Source organism: Chenopodium album, chromosome 20, assembly GCF_948465745.1.
Source record: "Chenopodium album chromosome 20, dcCheAlbu1.1, whole genome shotgun sequence".
NCBI classification, from domain to species: domain Eukaryota; kingdom Viridiplantae; phylum Streptophyta; class Magnoliopsida; order Caryophyllales; family Amaranthaceae; genus Chenopodium; species Chenopodium album.
Window position 1 is genome coordinate 6,766,556 of NC_137853.1, and position 21,229 is coordinate 6,787,784.

The 21,229-nt window shown below is 35.8% G+C and overlaps 2 protein-coding genes across 3 annotated transcripts; one reads left to right on the plus strand and one right to left on the minus strand.

Moving 5' to 3' along the window:
• Positions 1–663: 663 nt before the first annotated feature.
• On the minus strand, positions 664–8,626 carry LOC145597493 (uncharacterized). Its single transcript, XM_081653676.1, has 8 exons — positions 8,368–8,626; positions 8,226–8,247; positions 6,425–6,481; positions 5,737–5,818; positions 4,173–4,268; positions 3,965–4,089; positions 3,873–3,891; positions 664–1,265 (listed from the first exon to the last, which is right to left on the minus strand). Exons 1-8 carry the CDS (start codon positions 8,465–8,467, stop codon positions 951–953), a joined length of 816 nt encoding a protein of 271 aa, XP_081509802.1. The 5' UTR covers positions 8,468–8,626; the 3' UTR covers positions 664–950.
• An 8,703-nt stretch (positions 8,627–17,329) lies between these two features.
• LOC145599437 (two-component response regulator-like APRR1) lies at positions 17,330–19,758 on the plus strand. Of its 2 annotated transcripts, none has more exons than XM_081655818.1 (4): positions 17,330–17,526; positions 17,654–17,821; positions 18,027–18,155; positions 19,166–19,758. In XM_081655818.1, exons 1-4 carry the CDS (start codon positions 17,389–17,391, stop codon positions 19,271–19,273), a joined length of 543 nt encoding a protein of 180 aa, XP_081511944.1. In that variant the 5' UTR covers positions 17,330–17,388; the 3' UTR covers positions 19,274–19,758. The 2 variants fall into 2 exon arrangements, with proteins under 2 accessions (XP_081511944.1, XP_081511943.1); XM_081655817.1 differs by having other exon boundaries at positions 17,335–17,550.
• Positions 19,759–21,229: the final 1,471 nt, after the last annotated feature.

Below are 21,229 nucleotides of genomic sequence, written 5' to 3' on the forward strand. Positions count from 1 at the left end.
ATGTATGGGAAACCCTCATGAAGGTCAGTAGGTCACAGTTCGTGTTTAACATTTTCTAAGGCTCGGTCCATTTTGATAGAAAGTATTGTTCATAAAAATTAAAATAATAAAAAAAAAAAATTATTTTCTTCTATCAAAGACAAATTTCGATATAAAACATGATTGTGAAAAGGGTTTTTTCATTTGTTTGTTTGATTATAAGAGAACTTATGGAGAAAAAAAAAATGGAGAAAAAGAAAAATGAAAGTAAATTGGAAACGACAAATAAAGGTGAGAAAATACATTAGTGATGAGTAAAGAGGAAAAAGTGACATACTTTTTTTATGGGGTTATGATTTTCCTTCTCTTAAAAGTAACTTTTCACTTATGAAAATATTATTTTCCACTCTAACAAACAATTAAGGAAGATAGAGAAGTGAAAGAAAAAATCATTTTCCACAAAAACAAACGTAGTCTAATACGTAGTATGGAGTAGGAAAATTTTGATTTACTGCTTTAATTTTGTTTTATCCAAATTTAATAAGGTTGTGCTTCCACTTATCCGTCTAGTATACCTATGGCAATGCAAAGTGATTGACAATATGAGGAAAACCTGAAGTATGAAGGAACATGAGGCAATAATATGCAAAAACCCAAAGCAAAATAGTCTATAGGACACCACTCTTCGACTGAAAATTCCAATATTAGCAATGTGCATATTACAATTTACGAACATTCAGACAAAAAAATAAAATAAAAGATAGACATAGTGTATCTTAGACAAGTTTTAAAGGGTAGAATCTACAATAGACGCCGCAGCACTGCTACAACATAGCTAGTTTGAGAGTTGTCGACTTGTCAATCAAGTCTAGACACATCAAGAATAATTAAGCGTAAAATCTATGTATATCACACATAGCTCGACACAATACAGTCAAATATTTTAGACCACTTTAACTAGCAAAAGGCGATCACTTGGGATAGCCAGCGGGTGGGTAGCCTTGAGGAGGATAAGCAGAACCTGCTGGTGGGTAGCCTGGAGCAGGATATCCTTGAGGTTGAGGTGGATATCCATGAGCTTGAGGTGGATATCCATGAGCTTGAGGAGGATATCCTTGGGGTGGATATCCTTGAGGCTGAGGTGGATATCCTTGAGGTTGAGATGGATATCCAACAGTGGGAGGATACGGCTGGTCAATCCGAGACATCTGCTGAACTGGGGGCACTGCCATCGGCTGAGGCCCAAACTTGCCATCTCGCTTGTCCATTTCAATCTTATGCTGTGTCTGCAATAATAAGCAACTTGCAATATGTTATCTAAGTGCGGTGAGAATAATAGTAATAAGACATTTCAGTGTGCCAGATACGGTGACGAGCTTTAGTGAAAACAGTGGATGCTCAACCATAGCAATTTAATTTCTGACCTTACAACAATAAAAACAAAAGCAGAAGTTGCCTTCCCAAAAATGCATGCTAAGATTGTTTTGCCAAAAAACTTGTTCATTGTCACATTTAAATTTAAAATCCTCTTTTTTCTCTCACAGTCAAGGACTGTATTTTTTACCAACGGAGGACGAAGAGTCTCTACATCTCATGACTTTTGCAATGCCTTGTTGCCAATATTGGTCACTTATCAGCCCCTTGAACACCCAGAAAGTTCCGCGCATGCTAAACTAACAATCTCTCTCACCCTGAGCATGACCACAAACATGCAGATTTAGGCCGAACAAGCTACCTTTCCAAAGAACTTGGAACAAGAGCAAAGCTTAATTGCTATATTCAGGGTATAAAGCCTATTAGATTTACAGCAAGGCTCTAGTCACATGTCAATAATGCAGATTATTTGTTTATTTAAATAAGACAAACACTTTATTTTTCACTCTTCATGACTTATGAAGCAAGTCCTTAGTAAAGTAACTAGTAGCTAGTCCAATCCATAACAAGTCTATACTCACAGACACATTAAGTTTGATGTGTTTGTGAGTGGGTGAGTTGGTTTTGGGGGAGGTGGGGTGGGGAGCAAAACAGTGAAAGCCTCAACAGTGTGGTGACTGGGTACACCTGCAAGTATGTGAATCCAAGTGTTTTTTTCTTTTTTTTTTTTTTTTTTTTGGCACTCATTTGCCTTTTTTCACCCATTTGGGGAAAGCTTCAACGAACAAGATATTTAAAACAAATTACACCCAAACCCCCAAAAGAAATAAAAAGAAAAGGCACAGGAAGTTCTATTACAAGACAGCCATGAAAGGAGAAAGAGGTGCTTTCCAGCTAGATCAAATGACAATTGGAGGCAATTTTCCAAGTCAAAGGAGCTTGGAGGAAGATTATAGGCATAATTGACAAAAATAAATTAAACTCCTTATGTCCATATTCCTAACTTGACTAGACTTGCCTTTTATAATCCTTCTAGCGTGATGAGGCAAAATGGCTTTACGCGCATATTATTCCAAGGCAAAATTTTATACGCCCACGTGATGTTGATTTCTCCTCGGAAAATGCCATATATTTCAAGAGTATTGGACCAAGAGGCCAATGTCATCTTTTAACATTGTGCTTGAGTCGGCATATTGTCCAACATTTACAAATGTGAATGAATGCCCAAAATGAGAAGAGCAAAATCAATGCTAGAAGGAAAGAGTAAAGTAAGTTGCCCGTTCGCAAGGGTTCTCTAGCTAGTGAAGCTACCACACAACCACATATTCCAACAAAGTCAAAGAGTAACAAAGAGCGGCTTGTAGGAAGAGGCTCCTCCAAAAAAGTGCTTAGTTCCGAAATCCCAAGAAAATGTGTATGAGACCCCTATCATGCCTAAGAGCGTGCCTACAGGTAAGGGTAAAGAAAAGATGGTTTATAGAGAAACACGACCCAACCCTAACGGGTTACTAAGGGCTGTGAAAGTGGATGTGGAAGAAGATCCTAAAAATGACGCACAAAAGGCCCCAAAGTTAAGGTAGATTAGAATGCTTTGCTTATGATGACTTGGACATTTATCAATATAGTTAATGCCATATGAGTGTATTGACAAATTGTTAATATATTCAATTTGAAATTTTGCCTTTAATAAAAACATTTTTTTTTTCCTTTTTTTTATATAAACCAGATCGCAATGGAAGAAATCGCAAAATGCCTGACGCACAGAAACTCGGGGTTCAATATCTGACAATCCTAAATATATCTTTGTTAAGGATCAAAGGAAAGAGAAGCGTTAAATGAAAGAAAATGCTCCATTCCTAGCCAATTAGCCATAGCAAGGGACCCTTGATCATGGGATTTCAGAGCAATTAGTTGCATTTGCTAGGCTGGTTCAGACAGCAGATAGATCATGTGAGCGAGGTTGTCAAAATTAAAAGTGCCTTGTGACTATTTTGGACACAAGCAACTTTTTATGATACCAATAAGTGTGTTGTTGGCACTAAATTTGTGCTTATTAATACCCAAACTAAGTACCAATACATTTCTTTATTGGTTCCAATTTCCAAATTGAATTAATGGTACCAATAAAGCACGTCGATAGAACTAATGGTACCCATTAAGCACATTTTTTAAATGGCACCAATAAAGAAGTGTATTGGTACTTAATTCAGGTATCAATAAGCACAAGTTCAGTATAACAACCTTATTGGTACCACTCAAGGTTGCTTGCGTCCATTAGACACAAGCCCCTTTTGATTCCTTGTATTGTACTTCGTATGTTAGAATATCAGATCAACTCAATACAAGCATGTATTTAAAAAGAGAGCATAATGTACTTCACCCTGTCACAAGGCTTAGTTTAAGGTATGCTGTTGTTGAACTTGCATTCCCACGAACTAAAATGTAATGGATTTTTTAGAAGTCACTTAAGCATACCATTAAGTCCATGATACTTTAATAAAAAGTTGATGACTGCTTACCTGCATACACGCACAGACACTGCACAAACAAAAAACAAATCAGGTGGATATTCACTAGTCGGATAAAGAAGAATGAGGAAGAAAAGACTTACGTGCAGTAAACCAAATCAGAAAGGCAATTCAACAATTGAGATGCTTCTTGGATTTCTTGACTTCCCACAATCATTGCTACTATAGAAAATATGCATGCAATTTGGTTCAGGCAGACCATAAAACCCTACCATAGAAAGCATATTAGTAATAGAGGAAAAGATAAATGAACACAAAGGACTAGTTGAAGAAGCAGAGCAAGGGAAATACAATTATGCAGTTATCACATTGAGTTGTCTGTATGTTGAACTCATCTTGTAACATGAAACGAGTGGAGGCCACTGAATTCCCAAAGCAGAGAAAGACCTGTATATCAAAGGCCGCAGAGATAGTAAGGATCCAATATGCAACTGTTTCACCAAGTAGCTAATCCACATTATAGAAACAAGAAGACAGACATAGAAGCTGCTGCCGACAGGACAGTTAACTGTCAGTGGTTATCAAATAAACAAACCACGAATGAGGATCAGGTATGGATGACAAAGGGCGGTTTTCTCTCACGCATATGATGCGTTGAGCTTGTAAGTTACTTAAACTTCAGTCATCACAGCAGGAGATAGTAAGCATTTATCAGCAATGATAAAAGAACATAAAAGAAACTACCATCAAATCAAATTGGTGGCCATACAGCTTATGGATAGAGTACATAGAAAAGGGATGGAAATGGAAAAGGACACATGTTGCATACAAAATTCAATAAGTCCCAACGCAATTCCATCGAAATTAGCAAGAATGTGGAGGATGCACCTCTGACCACATGGACAAGCATAAAACCTGGTCAAGTGACACCAAGTTTTTCTTTCCTTGCCATAACAATCATTGTCACAACATTTTGATCAAAGGGATGAGGGTGAAAAAGGACACATGCCATATGCAAAATTCAAGTCTTACTCTAAATCCCAACCCAAACCCTTTGAAATTAGCAAGACTTTGAAGGATGCGCCTATGACCAAATGGACAGAATAAAACAAGGTCAGGTGACACCACATTTGTTCTATCCTTGGCCACACCCCAAATTTCTCTAATTTTGGAGGAATGGTCTTCATTAAAGGAATGCCTTCCCCAACCTCCTATCCAAACAAAGGAACTGTTACCTCCCTTTCCCATCTCTCCAATTTCTCTTATCCATACAAAGTGTAGAGGTGAAGAGAATAGAGCCTAATTGATAAAACTCAAATTGACACTAACCATGAGACATCAGCAACCAGTCAGCCACAACCTCTTCTGCACACCCCTCTTATTCCCCTTTAACCTTCTCATCCAAGTCACAACAAAATAGCAAACAAAAGGGAGGGGGGGAGATGAGAACAAGGTAATCAGCACCTTCCTCTTTGTCTGCCTACTCTTATCATCCAGACAAAAATCAACTCTCTTGGTTAGTAATCTCTCTTTCAAAGCAGGTGAATAGATCTAAAGTGGTAATTCCACATTGAATAGCATGGTAATGAGGCCTAAACAGCTCTTAAATGTTGCCTCTATTGAAATCAATAGGTACTAATTAGGTAATCATCTTGGTTAGATTAAAAAGAAGAACACTTAGCTCAAAAACAAATAATTGTCTGAATAGGAGGGAAATGTTTCATAGGCAGGGAGAAAGGAAATAGAAGACAGCCACTGCCATTCTCCCAACCCATTTTGTTGTGTGCTAATCAACCAAGCTAAAAAAGAGTAGGGACAGAGAGGAAGGAATTAAGAGAGAGGGGAATGCAGAGTTAACAGCCTTTTAATTTTTTTTAAAAAAGGTGAACTATTAAATTAAGCACATCCACTATACCTCAGTTGCAAGACAAAATTCAGGGCATTTGCTTTCACCACACCGACCACTGCAAGGCATATAACCTGCACAACATACATATCTACAAGCAAAAGAAAAGTTTGTTAAAATTCACTTCAATGTACTACCTTTGTTCCATGAAGTTCTATCCACTTAGCATTTTTCCTTTCTTAGCAAATTACAGTTGTATAAACTTCTTCCGTTTTCTAGATGCATCACTTTCTTAATAGCGAAGTTTCAATTTAGATGTATCACTTTTTTTTCTTTCCCTCTTGGCCTCTTGGGTAAGTTTTTACTTGTGAAAATTACCATTTGTCTTTACTACCCTCAATAAACTACCCCTAACCCCATTTAATATCACTTACCATAAATTGCCTAGGAGACCGTGAAATCCTAAGTAATGCATCAAAAAGTTAAACGGGGAAGCATTATTTTACGGACCTTTGGCCCATACACTCTCTTTTCCTTGAAATATATTAAACCCCAACCTTTAGCTCCTCTGTATAATATACTTCATAGTAACAGAGCAAATGGTCCCAAAAGTTGCAATCTCTTATAGCATATTACTGCCTATTACAACAAAATGGGTAGAACTTCAAAGGGCGAAGGTAGTATTTCTTTTCAGGGAAGGCATTTTTTTTATATACACTTCACAAAGTACTTTAACAGCTAAAAAATATATACTCACCTTGACATGTCATTGTAAAGAGCACGTTTACGCAGCATATATGATACACATGGAGCACTATAAACAGAAACAAAAATAATCAGCAATGCTACTTTAAGAAACTTAACAGTTAACATGCATGATAAACAAAGATTAGCATTAAGTCGACTAATGCATGCTGAGAGTGCATATAATAAGAACATAACATTATGTGCTACGCGAGAAGAAAAATGAAAAACACTGAAGTCCATCATAAAGCACAAAACAATAAAACATTTGAGATAAAATCTCATTTCTAAAAGCACAGAAAAAGTTTAACATTCATTAGCTATAGCAATATATAGATTTATTAAACTTCAAATTTTAAGAAAACCTCCCCCTGCTAATTAACTAAGAAATTAACAAGCTCTCAATCTCCAGAAGTATATTTAAAACTAAGATAAAAAAAATCTGATGCAAGCTTGATTGTTGACAGTATATGACCTCTTTTGACATTTTGTAATTCAAATCATTAGTCAGCATTTCTCCAAAATTTAAATACTGCAATAATATTTACAAGGCCTCTTTTGACATCGATGAACCATACATCAAATGAAGCTTCCTATTAAGAATTCCTCCTTTCTCCCACTATCTTAATGCAGTGTTTGGTTGGAAGGGATATTTTTTCAGGAAATCTAATTTTTCCAATCTTCTTAGTTTGGTTTGTAAGTGGATGAAAATAACTTTCGAGGGTTGGAATACATTTTTCAAGGGTGGAAAAAGCATTCCTAGCTTAAGGAAGGAGTGCTACATGTGCTTCCCCAACTTACCTTCCTCCTCCCTTCCAACACAGGAAATCAATCTCGATTGAAAACTAATCTCTATTGCAATAACATTCCATAGACTGAAGCTAGTTCGAATTGCTTCTTTTAAATCAACACAACTTGAGTGATAAACTACTTAGGAATTTTCAGCCTAAAAAAATCCTTTTTGAGATCAATTTTCATTGGGACTTGGGAGTATAAATCCTATGGCTAAAAATTATGTGAACTTTTTCTGCTCCTCACTAATCTGGCACAATTCATTTCAATGTTACAGATCAAGCACAAGATATAAATCAAGTACCCCCTTCCTATTCTACATATCCCAAGTGTCTACTTGAAAATTAGATTGTCTATAAACTACTCGAGGCATTTTGAAGCTATATTTGATGCATGCTATATTCAATTACATGATAGATATTATCAACTGAAATGTAAACTATCAAAAATTAAATAAAAAGAACAAGTGGAACATTTCATAAGCATTCTATGTCAAATTACAAATCTGGCAATCACAATTCAATTAAAAAGCAAGGTTCTAAATTCTAATATATCAACTGAAACTCAGTGCCAATTTCAGTTGCAAATCACTAAATTGACAATCAAACTTCATCTAAAATGCAAATTTCTAATTACCAGCTGAAAATTACGACTAATTTCAGTTACAGATCAAAAAATTAACAAGTGCCAATTTCAGTTGCAAATCACTAAATTGACAATCAAAATTCATCTAAAACGCAAATTTCTAATTACCAGGTGAAATTTACGACCAATTTCAGTTACAAATCACAAAATTAACAATCAAAATTCAATTAAAAACCTACATTTCAGTACTTTCTTAAATAAAATCTGCTCTAAAGTCGATAATATCATATAACTGAAAACCTAATCAAATATCTCGAACAAACCGCAAAGTCAACCAGCCAAATCATCCATATCTAATCAAACAATCACTAAACACACTAACAAAACTAAAATTCAGCTAATCAGAAACTGAGAAATTAGCGGATCAAAGAATTTACCAGAACAACGACAAACAGCAATCTGCAACAAAATCAAAAAATTCCAAACAAAAATCAGAAAAACAGTGATTTCCGCAGTGAAAATTCAAAGTAGAGAAAACTATACAAATTGAAGAAGAAGAAGAAGAAGAAATAATCTTACAAGGAGTATCAGCCTGAATAGTATGAAGAAGATCAGTGTGCCAGAGGTTGCGGAAGTTCTGCCGAACCTCCATTTTCTGTATATAATCCTGCGACACCATTTTTACGACTCAGAGTTCTTCGATCTACAGAATTTTTAGAGAGAGAAAGAGAGAAACCCTAAGATTTTGATTTATTTGAATGGAGTGAAAATGAATTTTGAAGTTTTTGAAAGGAAATGGGCAGGTAAGGTAGTTTGATAATGAGATGACGAAATAGGAGGCTTTGTTTTTGTGAGTGGAGTTCCAAAAAACAACTAACGTAATTAATCAGGAGTCAACTCCGTGTTGACTGGAATACTTTTCAAAATCTGTCCGTTGTTAATTGCTCTCTCTCTCTCTCTTTTTTTTTTTTCTTCTATTCCATTCCAAGTTTCCAACTTTAGGTTACTTAACAATGAGAGATTGACAGTTGATTCAATTCTGGAGTGCGAGATCAAGTCCTCGAAAAATGGACAGATTGCATCCGATATTATTTACGGAGAAGTTGATTATGTATACTAATCATTGATAATAAATCTAAGCGTATGTTCTCTTCAGTTTAATTTCAGTTTAGTTCAGCTCCAATCAGTTCAGTTCAATTTAATTTAGTTCAGTTCAGTTCAGCTTCTAATTTCCTTCTCTTATAAAATGTACAGTTCAGTAAATTTAAACAAGCACTAATTATCGAAATGTGGAGTATTTATATATTATAACAACTTTGTATTTGTCCGTAATTTAGTATTGAGGAGGAGAAAATAAATAACATTGTGTTTATCTATCAAAATCTTAGAGAGTGAGAGATGCCTTAGGTGGTTAGAACCCTCCCGATTTTAGGGGATCCTGGGATTATAATAGCTTAAATTTCATGTCATTTTAACGCAATTTAAGAAAAATTTTCCAAACTCTCACAAAGCTTGAATTAATTTACTTGATTAAGAATAAATTCTAACCATCACAATGGATTTTTAATAGAATATATAAATCGATCATGAGTTTCAACCATCAGTTTTACCTTTTGGTTGAAATGGTCCTAACATGGTACCGAGGCCAACGTGACACAAAGGTCAGAGTTCAATTATCATCCACCCACCATTTTCAAGTGAACCATCAGCTGAATTTTGTTGTTGAAACGCTCTTTAAATAATTTTTAATGATTAAAATTATTTTTTTTACTAACTACCCTTTTAATGTGAAGATATTAGCTTAGGGTCTTATAGTCTATTATTTTGCTTCCTTTGCTCTTTGCTTCCTTACACTAGTATAATATTAATAAGGAAGGTGTACATAATCAACAAGTTAAATTGTCAAGTTTACCATAATATCTCTCATAATGTCAAGTTTAGCTTGCTTAATTGGATCGGAAAGGAGTGTTTAGAGTTGTGTATGTAACTATGTATGTATAATGCAATGTAAAAGTGTACTCTCCTAGGGCGGGTTTATGGAATATTCTATAGGATCATATCATTGTTGCTCAACTTTGCTACATTGTTGAAGATTAGTGATAAGACTACGTTGATGCGGGAAGAGTGTATTTTGTAATTATAAAATCTATATTAAAATTGAAGGCGTAGCTATTATAATTAGGATAAAATGTAAAGATGATTATAGGGATTTGTAAACATGCATCCCCTACAATTCTAGAAAGAATCGAAGAAATGAAGAATAGGTCGAACAAAACGGTTTTTTTAAAGATAAATCGTAATTTTTCTTCTTCATGCATACACTAGTTTAGTAGTTTTGACCTTAATTAATCATCATTTTAATTTCTAAAGGATACTATCAATTATTAAATTAATACTTTGGAAGAGCTTCTCAAGTTTATGGGTGCATAATTACATTGGATATTAAAATTAAATAAATAAATAAAATAAAAAAAACACTTTTGTCTAGAGAAGAGAAATCAATGTGTTTGGATTATTTGAAAAAGTACATACTTTTGGGCGGAGTTGGACACAACTGTATGAAATATGATATTAAGGCCTGATTTGAATTTTTTATCACCTCTAATTTCAGTGTATTGATTATATTTTTGAATGTATATAGACAAGTCACATGTATTAGCTTATCCCGGCTACCTTTTCAAGTCTAAACTTTGTTTTTAAGCTTTATTGAGGTTATACGTTCAACGATTTACACTACATTAAAAAAGAAATTGCCACTCATTTATTGCCTCAATGGCTTCAACATGCATGGGTTTACAAGTCAATAGTTAACTTGTAAATCTAATTTTCATATTACAAGTGGCGTCAACTTCACATTGAGTTGCAATATTCGTGCATTCCTGCTAGAATTAACGCACATGGTTTGACTAACTTTCTTATGGCTACATAAGCAGCATACCTGCATGCTAACTTAATAGCTACTCTGTAGTTCCGTTTGGGATTAATCGTTACGATGGTGTTCCGAGCTTCCGGCTATGGTTCGAGTAGCAATGTAAAACACCAAATCACATAAAAGGTGTGAGGCAAGTCTCCAACACCCAAAGTAGTAATCTAGTATAGTCGTATAGACCATGATATTCATAATGGCCGGAAACCTGTTCATAAAAGGTAGTTCCATTCAAACAAATAATGTGACCGCTAAATTGGAACTTATGGCACAATGACTTAAATTCGGGGAGATACGTAGTGAACTAGTGATTGTCAAGGTTGATGCTGAGACAAGTTCGTTTCTAAATCAAGAATGCATCAAACATCAACTTATCAAGAAATCAAGCCGGCCATTGGATTCCTAGAAAGTTTGAAATGCAAGTTACATTTTGGACGATTAAACGGGCTATAAATAAGTTGGGCCAACGAGTCAGACCCAATAAATAAAAGAGTTAATTATGGGCCTATATTTGCTTTAAACATAACTTCTAGCCCAAATGGAAGCCATATCATTTCAAAAACTTCAAAACCTTATCTTAAATCTTAATTAATTTTTTCTTTTTTTTTTAATTAATTTTTTCTTTATAATGTCAATCAAATGCTAGCCCGTATAGTCGCATTCATGACAAAAAATTTTATTTAATCCGCATGTTTCAAATGCTAAACAAACAATCAATCAATCAATCAATCAAAGCCTTAATCCCAAAAGTGGGGTCGGCTAACATGAACCAAATTTGATTATTCCGTGTAGTCATCAACATAAATCTTTCTCCTCCATCCCTTACGATCCAAAACTTCATCCTCACGTAAATCCATGCACTTCATATCCTTCCTCACTCCTTCCAACCAAGTCATCTTTGGTCTCCCTCTTCCTCGTTTAATCCCTCCATGGTCCCACTCTTCCACTCTTCGCACCGGTGCACCCTCGGGTCTCCGTCTTACATGTCCAAACCAACGCAGACGATTTTCCCTTAATTTATCTACAATGCCCGCCACACCTACTTTCTTGCGAATAACCTCATTTCTGATTCTATCTCTTAAAGTGTTTCCACACATCCACCTTAACATGCGCATTTCCGTAACCTCCATCTTTTTAATATGCTCTTTCTTAGAAGCCCAACATTCTGTACCATAGAGCAACACTGGTCTTATGGCAGTCCTGTAGAATTTTCCCTTCAACTTTAAGGGAATGCTGCGGTCGCATAACACTCCCGTGGCCGCTCTCCATTTAAGCCACCCTGACTTAATCCTGTGGGTCACGTCTTGATCAATGTCACCATTCTTCTGGATGATCGACCCTAGGTACTTAAAACATTCACTCATGGTCAAATCCTTTCCATCCAAACTCACCACTTCATTGCTTGTCCCCCTCTGAGTGCCAAAACGACATACCAAATATTCAGTCTTACTCCGACTTAGCTTAAACCCTCTAGATTCCAACCTTTGCCTCCATTGCTCCAACTTGACATTAACCCCATCCTTAGTCTCATCCACCAAAACGATATCATCTGCGAACAGCATACACCATGGAACCTCATCTTGAATTGGTCTAGTTAATTCATCTAGAACCGTTGCAAAAAGAAAAGGGCTTAATGCAGACCCTTGATGCAATCCGATTGTAATAGGGAAATCTTTTGTCAACCCTCCGCATGTCCTCACATTTGTTGACACATCCCGATACATATCCTTAACTAGGTCTACATACCTTCGTGGGATACCTTTCTTCAACATTGCCCACCAAAGTATCTCTCTTGGCACCTTGTCATATGCCTTCTCTAAATCAATAAAGACCATATGAAGATCTTTCTTCTTTACCCTATAAAACTCCATCATTTGTCTTATCAAATGGATTGCCTCCATAGTAGATCTCCCAGGCATAAAACCAAATTGGTTATCTGAAATGCTTGTGCATGCCCTCAACCTTTGTTCAATCACCCTTTCCCACAACTTCATAGTATGGCTCATAAGCTTAATTCCTCGATAGTTAGAACAATCTTGAGCGTCTTCTTTGTTTTTATAAACCGGGACCAAGGTGCTCTTCCTCCAATCTTGTGGGATCCTTGTAGCCGTCCATATCTTGTTGAAAAGGTTTGTTAACCAATCAATACCAATCTTACCCAAACACCTCCACACCTCTATCGGTACCCCATCAGGGCCAACCGCCTTCTTAGGTTTCATCTTCCTCAGTGCAATCTCCACCTCTACTCTCCTAATCCTTCGCACATACTCCATGTTGATTTCTTCATCACTCATAGAGGTATCTCCTATCACAACTCCATTACTTCCATTAAATAATTCATCGAAGTACCCCTTCCACCTGTCCTTGATGCCCTCCTCTTGCACTAGGACCATTTGGTTCTTATCTTTGACACACTTCACCATGCCAATATCCTTCCTTGCCTCTTGTCTTCTCTTTGCCATCTTATAAATGATCCTTTCTCCCTCCTTGGAATCAAGCTTTTCATAAACCTCCTGATATGCCTTTTCTTTTGCTTGGCGAACAGCTGCCTTTGCCTTACTCTTAGCCTCCTTATACGCTGCAAAGGTTTCATCACTCCTACATTTTCCTAAGGCTTGATAGCATTCCCTTTTTTGCTTAATTACTGCTTTCACCTCTTCATTCCACCACGAAGTATCTCTCTGTACCGAAGTTCTTCCCCTTACTTCCCCTAAGACCTCTTTGGCCACTCTTAGGAAACAGTTCTTCATTCGTAACCAAGTCATGTCCGGATCCACCTCTCCATCCCAATCCGCTTCTTCAATTACCTTTTCTGTAAAAACCTTAGCTTTTGCATCCCTTAGGGTCCACCATCTTATCCTTGGTTCTTCTTGTCTAACTTTTTTCTTCGCCTTCTCTTTCAGACGAATAGTCATTACCAATAGCCGGTGTTGGGTGACCACACTCTCCCCTGGGATAACCTTACAGTTTATGCAACTTTGTCTATCTATGCTCCTTGTGAGCAGGAAGTCTATTTGAGTTGCATTTGCTCCATTCCGAAAAGTTATCAAGTGTGAATCCCTCTTCTTAAACCAAGTATTAGCCAAAATTAAATCATATGATTGGGCAAAATCCATAATAGCTTCACCACCGGCGTCCCTCTGCCCATACCCAAAGCCTCCATGGACACTCTCATAGCCATCTCGGCTCGCCCCAACGTGCCCATTTAGATCCCCTCCAATATATAACTTCTCTGAGTGGTGGACACCCTGCACCACCTCGTCTAGGTCCTCCCAAAATTGTCGTTTCTCTTCTGCATCTAAACCCACTTGGGGAGCATAAGCACTGATAACATTCACAATCTCCTTGCCACATAGCAACTTCAGCCTTATCAACCTATCGTTCTTCCGATAGACCTCGATCACCTCTTTTGCCAACCTCTCATCGAGAACCACACCAACTCCGTTCCTAGCTCCACCATTCCTTGTTCTGTGGCTCGTTTCTTGCCCAACATACCATACCTTATACCCCAAAACCAAGCCTCGAGCTCCTTCTCCTGTCCATCTTGTCTCTTGGAGGCACATGATGTTCACGCGTCGTCTTTTCATTACTTCTACCAATTCTGCTGATTTTCCCGTAAGAGACCCCACATTCCAAGAACCAATCCGCAAACTAAATTCTTTTCTCCCACGCTCCCTCCTGATCCCAACTCCAAGCCCTTGATTATTTGACACCACAATTGGGCAATATGGCGCGTCGCTTCTGGGCGACGACCTAGCAACCCTTACATACTTATCACTGCACCCGGGTCTGGGAAGTGCAGCGCGTCGCTCAGTAGGGAACGCCCCAATGGCACGCCCTTGCTCATTTGACACCACACTCGGGCAATGTGGCGCGTCGCTTCTGGGCGACGACCTAGCAACCCTTGCATACTTATCACTACACCCGGGTCTAGGAAGTGCAGCGCGTCGCTGAGTAGGGAACGCCCCCACGAAAATATCTGTTTGGCTCATGTCATGGGATGTGACGAAGTTTTATACTGGCTGTCACTGGCCTACCGTAACCCTCCTCCTTTATCCAGGCTTGGGACTGGCAGCGGGAAACCCACTGGCGGAGTTAAATGCTAAACAAACAAGCAACCAATATTTCAATTTGAAGTAATTCTTTCCACGTTCCTTAGATATTTCAATAATTATGAATGGGGTCACCTATGTACTCCTATTATTATTATCACCTCATTATGCAAGTTAGTTGGTAGATATATTTTTGTTTTTCAGTATTTAAGAGTGTGAAAGTTTTGTTTGCAATTTTATTTTCCTTGTTAAATACTAATATTGTATAAGATTTAATTGGCCTTGGTTTAATTCTATTGCTTTAACAATAGTAATCTAATCAATCTATGATTAGTTGTGTTATCATGTAAATATAAATTGACGATGTTACTACTCTTAATAAATAGTTTAGAGATTAACCAAGGGGAAGGAAGACAAACGGAGCTAGTGGTGGGTTTGAATGAAGAAGAAGGAGTGAAAATTTGGTTACAGGGTACTTTTAAAATGAGAGTAATAGTTCTCCACCACTTTGTATTATCAAGGGTAATACATTTTATCTTTAAAATAAGGGTAATGTTTACTCCATCTTCCTATGTTTAGCTATAGGTGCACCACCTCATTAGGTATTTCTCATTCTTATTTAGATCATTCACGGTCACGGGAGCTACCCTTTCTACAAACTTTTATCTCAATAGGTGTTTTTCATTCTTATTGTGACAAGTAGCCAAATTATCGTAGTCTTCGTTGAGGTTGAGGCTTCTAAACAACTTCTCAAGAGGAAGATCAAGTGGGGATTGCACATCAAGACATTATAAATAATAACCTACTTTAATTAATTTACTTATTTTGTACTAGTGATTAATTGTAGGCCGGACAATTTAGTATTGTGAAAAATTAAAGATAAACTGAAAAAGATTACGAGTAAAGTTAGTGAAAAGTAGAGTGTATATGAGACGAAATGAAAGAGAATTGTTGGCTCGAGCCACTTAACTAGCACAATATATGCTCTTAGTGACTTAGCCTCCATTACACTTGAATACTTGATTGACCCATAATGACTATTGGTCCTATCTCATAGCCTAATGTCATTGTTAAGAAGATATTTGCTAGTACTGTATTAATTATATCTTTACCCATTGAACCAGAATTTTCCGCTTTTAAGATTACCCTAATTTTTAATGAAATTGGGTCCCCTATCTTTTTTCCAACTTCACACGTCAACATAAATAGATCCTCAAAACCCATTAATTACAAAATTGAAAAACATTAAAAACCACCTTGATTTTTCATTGATTTTGAGAGTTGGACCACCTTGTCGTAAGGTCCAGCCCAACCTTTTATATTTATGTTCTTCAGACAAGTATAGTAAATAGTACTTTCCATAGTCTCAAATAACTCAACAAACAAACATGAACATAATGGAGCATATTGTTAGTCCAATAGACCAAAAGTGGCCCAAAATATCCCCAACATAAACAAAAACATCTTTTCAAAATTTTTAAGGTTAAATAAGTCTAAGGTCTTTCTAGTAACGGAAAAAAAGGAAAATCCTGTCAATGAGATTTGACTGTTTTAACCTTAACTTTTTTTATTTTAAAAACTCGACAATTATAACCCTAAACCACTTGCCATAAATATAATTTGTTCTACCATTAATCAATGATCATAGATACCACTCTCAAAACTTCAATCAAATAAAAATAAGTTAGTTGACATCCACACCTCCGCCATAAAGTCGGAGCGAGCCAGCACAGACAAAACAACTCTTTTAAATAGTTTGTAGTACAGAGTATCGAACCTTGACCTCATCATACATAAATTAGTGGGCATGAGCAACAACTAGACGTAGGAAATAGTACAACTTTTTTGGTTCTTTAAATAGATAGCATCGAGCCATCAGTGCACTGGTCCAACTATTACCTCCACTTTCAACATTAAAAAAAAAACACAAACTACATAGCAGCAAGAAGACACACAATTTAGAGAAAAAGAAAGTCAAGTGAAGTTTTGCCTTCGTCTTTCTTTTTGTCTCTCTTCTTCAATTCTTCCTCCATTTCATGCCAAATTTCATTTGATCATACAAAAACCCACCAAAAAAAACAAAAAATGTCTTCTGATATGTTCATGTTTGATGAACCTTATTACTCTCATTTACCAACAAACATGATTTCTCCTGATGAAATTTCAGGGAATTTCTTCACTGACCAAATTCCAACTCTTTCCGACTCTTCCATTGATAGCATCTTTCACGAATTTTCCGATGATCAAACAAACAATAGCCGCAGCCGCGGCCGTGGCCGCAACAGCACCAACTATCAAACCACCACCACTACAACCACTACTACAACCCAAATTTCACCTGATGATGCACAATCTTTTGATCAAATTGCCCATACCCTTTTCACCAATTCACCTCCAAGTCATCAATTGGAAACACTCTCTCTTCAACAACAGCAACAACAAAGTCATTTGGTGGGTAATTTGGGAAATGTGTTTAGTAGTGAAAATTACTCTGTTATTTCAGATAGTATAAAATCAGAGGATTTTCAAGTGGGTTTTGACTACCCACCAAATAGTTACAACTCTTATTTTCTTAATAATAATAATAATAATTCTAATACTAATGAAAGTAGTAATGAAACTATGCTGAAATTCATGCAAAGAAGTTACAGTAGTAACTCTTTTGATGGGAAACCAAGTTTTTGGTTTCAACCCAAGTTTAGTACTCTATTGGAGGTTCAAAATTTTGCGCCGGAACTCGAAAATGGTCAAATGAGACGGGTTTGTAGCACTGGAGATTTACCAGTTAAGCCTTTTTTTTCACACATATATTTTTCGATATCTTATATCTCTAGAAAATTAGAATTATCATTATTAAAAATGTATTATTATTTTTTATTTCTTAAAGGTGGGAGGAAGAGTATGTTCATCAACAGCAAGTCCATTATCAGGAGAAGGAAATACGACGGAAGAATCAAATTTCAAAGTAGGAAAATATAGTGCGGAAGAAAGAAAAGAAAGGATTGATAGGTACAGAGCTAAACGTACTCAACGCAACTTCAACAAGACTATCAAGGTAGGTACATACCCTTTTACGGAATCGTTATTTTATGTATCGGAATTTAGCTGTCACGTTACTAGTTTATGTTACGTGATTCACCTAAACAAGAGGATGACATGATTATAGATTAATGTTTGCATTATTCTATTATTAACAAATTATTACTATTTTTGTTGAATTATAAGTGTAAAATTAGTAATTAATTTTGTTGGGGTGGCAGTATGCATGCCGAAAAACGCTAGCCGACAATAGACCAAGAGTACGTGGCAGATTCGCACGCAACGATGAGACTGGAGAGATTCCAAAACCAACCTGTTTTAATCGTTATGAAGATGATGATGATCTTTGGGTAATTTAATTAGTTTTTCTTTTGCTTTTCTTAATTAAATTCTTCTAAGTAATTTTTTTAGGATTATGATTAATAATTTTTCTTCATGCATTCAATTATTGGGTTTGGATAATTTGAATGAAAAATGATGATTACAAGAATATAAATGAAAATAATTGTACATGGAATATGAAAGGAATTCGATAGCTACTATTATATGTGTGATTTCTTTTTGCATGTTCCATCTTTATCTTTATTGATGCCAATTTGATGAAAACTGAAATTTGTATGATTAATTGATTAGGTATCAGTCAAATGAATGCATCTATGTGACTGTAGGATTTTTATGCTGTTATATTCGTCTTCGTGCGTAAAGGTTATAAAGAACAATGATGTATTATGTAGTTCTGTTTCGATTTAATCTTTGATAACACACTCCATGGCATATCTATATGCTTTACATGAGTGTGATGGATGGATTGTGGTATTGTACTACGACAATATAACCTGTTATTTCAAAGTTGGTTACATATGTTCTAGCCCTGTCCCTTTCAGTCAATACACTTTTCATAAGCAGTAATAACACTATTTTTCCTAGAGAAAATGCCTCAAAATTCGAGAATCTAATTTCACGGCCTAGTCGGACACTCGGAACCCATAATGTTATGAGATACGGAGTAGAAAGTTTATTAATTTGTCCTATGAGTAAGTCAACTACCACCAAACAAATTTACCAATCGGAGTCAATTACCTTTAAGTTATTGAAGAAGAGACCGTAACTGTTAGGCAATTAACACAACTCGCGTAGTTGCAAACAATCATAGAACGAGTACTCGTATGTAGTACTAGATGCAAAGTAAGCTACCACGCCAAGTCTTTGTCAACATATATAGCTTAAAAAGTTCTTGCATCTTTATGCAATGTTTTCCTCAACCGAATATTTACCATATTTAGCATGACAAATTGACAATTGAGAACCTTATGTAATGTGATTAATAACATATTTTTTTTATATTTTGGTAATTTGACAGGTTGATAATTTGCAAGAAGAAGACGAAGAAGGAATATTAGGTAGAGGAGGGGGACGGTTCCTGAACAATTTTGGAGCTACTCATCACTTTCAGTACTGTGGTTATTGATATTGCTGCTCAAGCACAGAAAATTTTAAGCTAGTTAGCAAAAACCCATTTTTTTTAATATATAAAAAATGGTTTTTTTTTTTATTAAAATTAAAACAAAAAAGACCCAAAAAATTTGGGTAGTTTTAGGTTGGGACAATTGATGAATTGACCAAATATTAAAGTCCCCAAAATGAAAGGTGTAACAAAAACAGAGAAAGGGGCTTTAAATAATGTTACAGAAAAGTGGGTAGACTAGCTTAATTTTTTCTGAACAAGTTTGTTGGGGATCATATAATATAAAAATGTGTTATTATTGAAAAAAAAAAATAGAAGTGGGAAGAAAAACTGAAACAGCAGTAAATTTTATCAGGGATACTTAATTTGTTGTTTGACTGCTGATTTTTTTGTGCTCCTTTTAACTAGGGGAGGGTGCCCACTTAGCTTAGGTCACTTACAACTACCTGCTGCAGAAGCATTTGATCCTTCCTCTTTTACCAAAATTTGTTACCCTTTTGTTGTAATTCTGACCAATTTGTACATAAATAGTGATTTCATTAATAAATATAATTGCTTGTCTAAAGTATTTACTCTTGCTTATGTTTGTGACTGTTGGGAGTTGGGACTCCATATATGTGTACTCTTGTACGTGTAAAATGTACCCATTCGCTATGTGCATTGATAAATCGGCATAGTTTTCATTTTCGCCCGTTACTATAACTTGATAATTGACACATTTAAAAATCTCCACGTTTTCTCTATTCTTTCACATTCATGCTTTATGTGGATTATAAACTATCTCACTTACTTAACATTATAAAGCAAACAATTAATTAAATCAACTCATTCAACTTTTTTCTTAAACTTTGTGTCAGTTGGAATATGTCAATTGTTACAAAATGAAGAGAGCACTGCATTAAATGATTCGATAAAAGGAGAGAAGACAATGGCCAAGTCTAGAGAGTTCATTTACTCATAGTTGTTACAAAGTAATTGGTTTTGGAATGAAGTTTCAATTTGAACTATGGTGCAAGGAAGGTTTAGCAAAAGAGGTGTGCAATTACGACTTTTTCTTTTCTTGTCTTTCTTAAATTTTCGATACCCTTATATTTTTTTTAGAGAATAATACTATGTAGGTAATATTTCGGCACCTAATACTTATTAAATTATCTAAGACATCCTTTACATGTACAAATATACACATAATATATGTGTATATTGGGGGTCATAATTGTATTGTTTGGTTTTACATAGTAAACAACTACTTATCATTGCAATTGAAAAATCATCGTTCTCAGGCATCTCAGCCTAAAACACTCTGTATTTAACTAATGGACAGATAAAGATTAGGTCAGAGTTTTAAGAGAGATCTAGAAAGACTGAAAGAGGCGGTGATGGATTAAGTTTATTATTTAATATATGGGGTCATAATTGTATTGTTTATTATTGAATTATTTGGTAATATATGGTACTATATTGCTTTAATTTTGCATTAAGCTATACTAATCAAATCAAATGTACCAGCCGCCTTGTTTTCTTACGACAGAATGATCGAAGTAATATTGTGATTGTTTGTTTGTTGGACTTTTTTTGGGGCACGTTTGACAATTCTAATTAGTCATAATCTTTGTAATTTTTGTGTACTCGTAAGGATCTCTGAACTTTATCTGTCACACAAACGAAATTTTGTTAATCTTGTGGCATTTCTGTAAATATATTGAAAAAACGTGATCATTTGTTCAGTATTTTTGGTGGGGTATCCATTTACTGTTTGCAACTTGCTATTACTGTTTGGTGAGGAAATTACACATGTCCCCATCAACTAGTACATGAAAAGACACATGTACCCCTCCACAGATACTTGAAAAGACGATTATATCCCTAGATAAAAAAATTATCTGGAGAATTAACTGGGCACAGCTCGTCAGTATGTATTACAGTAGTAAGCTATAGTTAAAATTTCTACATGATTCTTCA

Coding starts and splice junctions, on each gene's coding strand:
- LOC145597493 (XM_081653676.1), bottom strand. CDS start 8,467: ATGGTGTCGCAGGATTATATACAGAAAATGGAGGTTCGGCAGAACTTC. Junction 6,482..8,225: donor TGCTGTTTGTCGTTGTTCTG/GTAAATTCTTTG, acceptor TTCTGTTTATAG/TGCTCCATGTGTATCATATA. Junction 5,819..6,424: donor CTTTACAATGACATGTCAAG/GTGAGTATATAT, acceptor TTTTGCTTGTAG/ATATGTATGTTGTGCAGGTT.
- LOC145599437 (XM_081655817.1), top strand. CDS start 17,389: ATGCTGAAATTCATGCAAAGAAGTTACAGTAGTAACTCTTTTGATGGG. Junction 17,551..17,653: donor GTAGCACTGGAGATTTACCA/GTTAAGCCTTTT, acceptor TATTTCTTAAAG/GTGGGAGGAAGAGTATGTTC. Junction 18,156..19,165: donor AAGATGATGATGATCTTTGG/GTAATTTAATTA, acceptor GTAATTTGACAG/GTTGATAATTTGCAAGAAGA.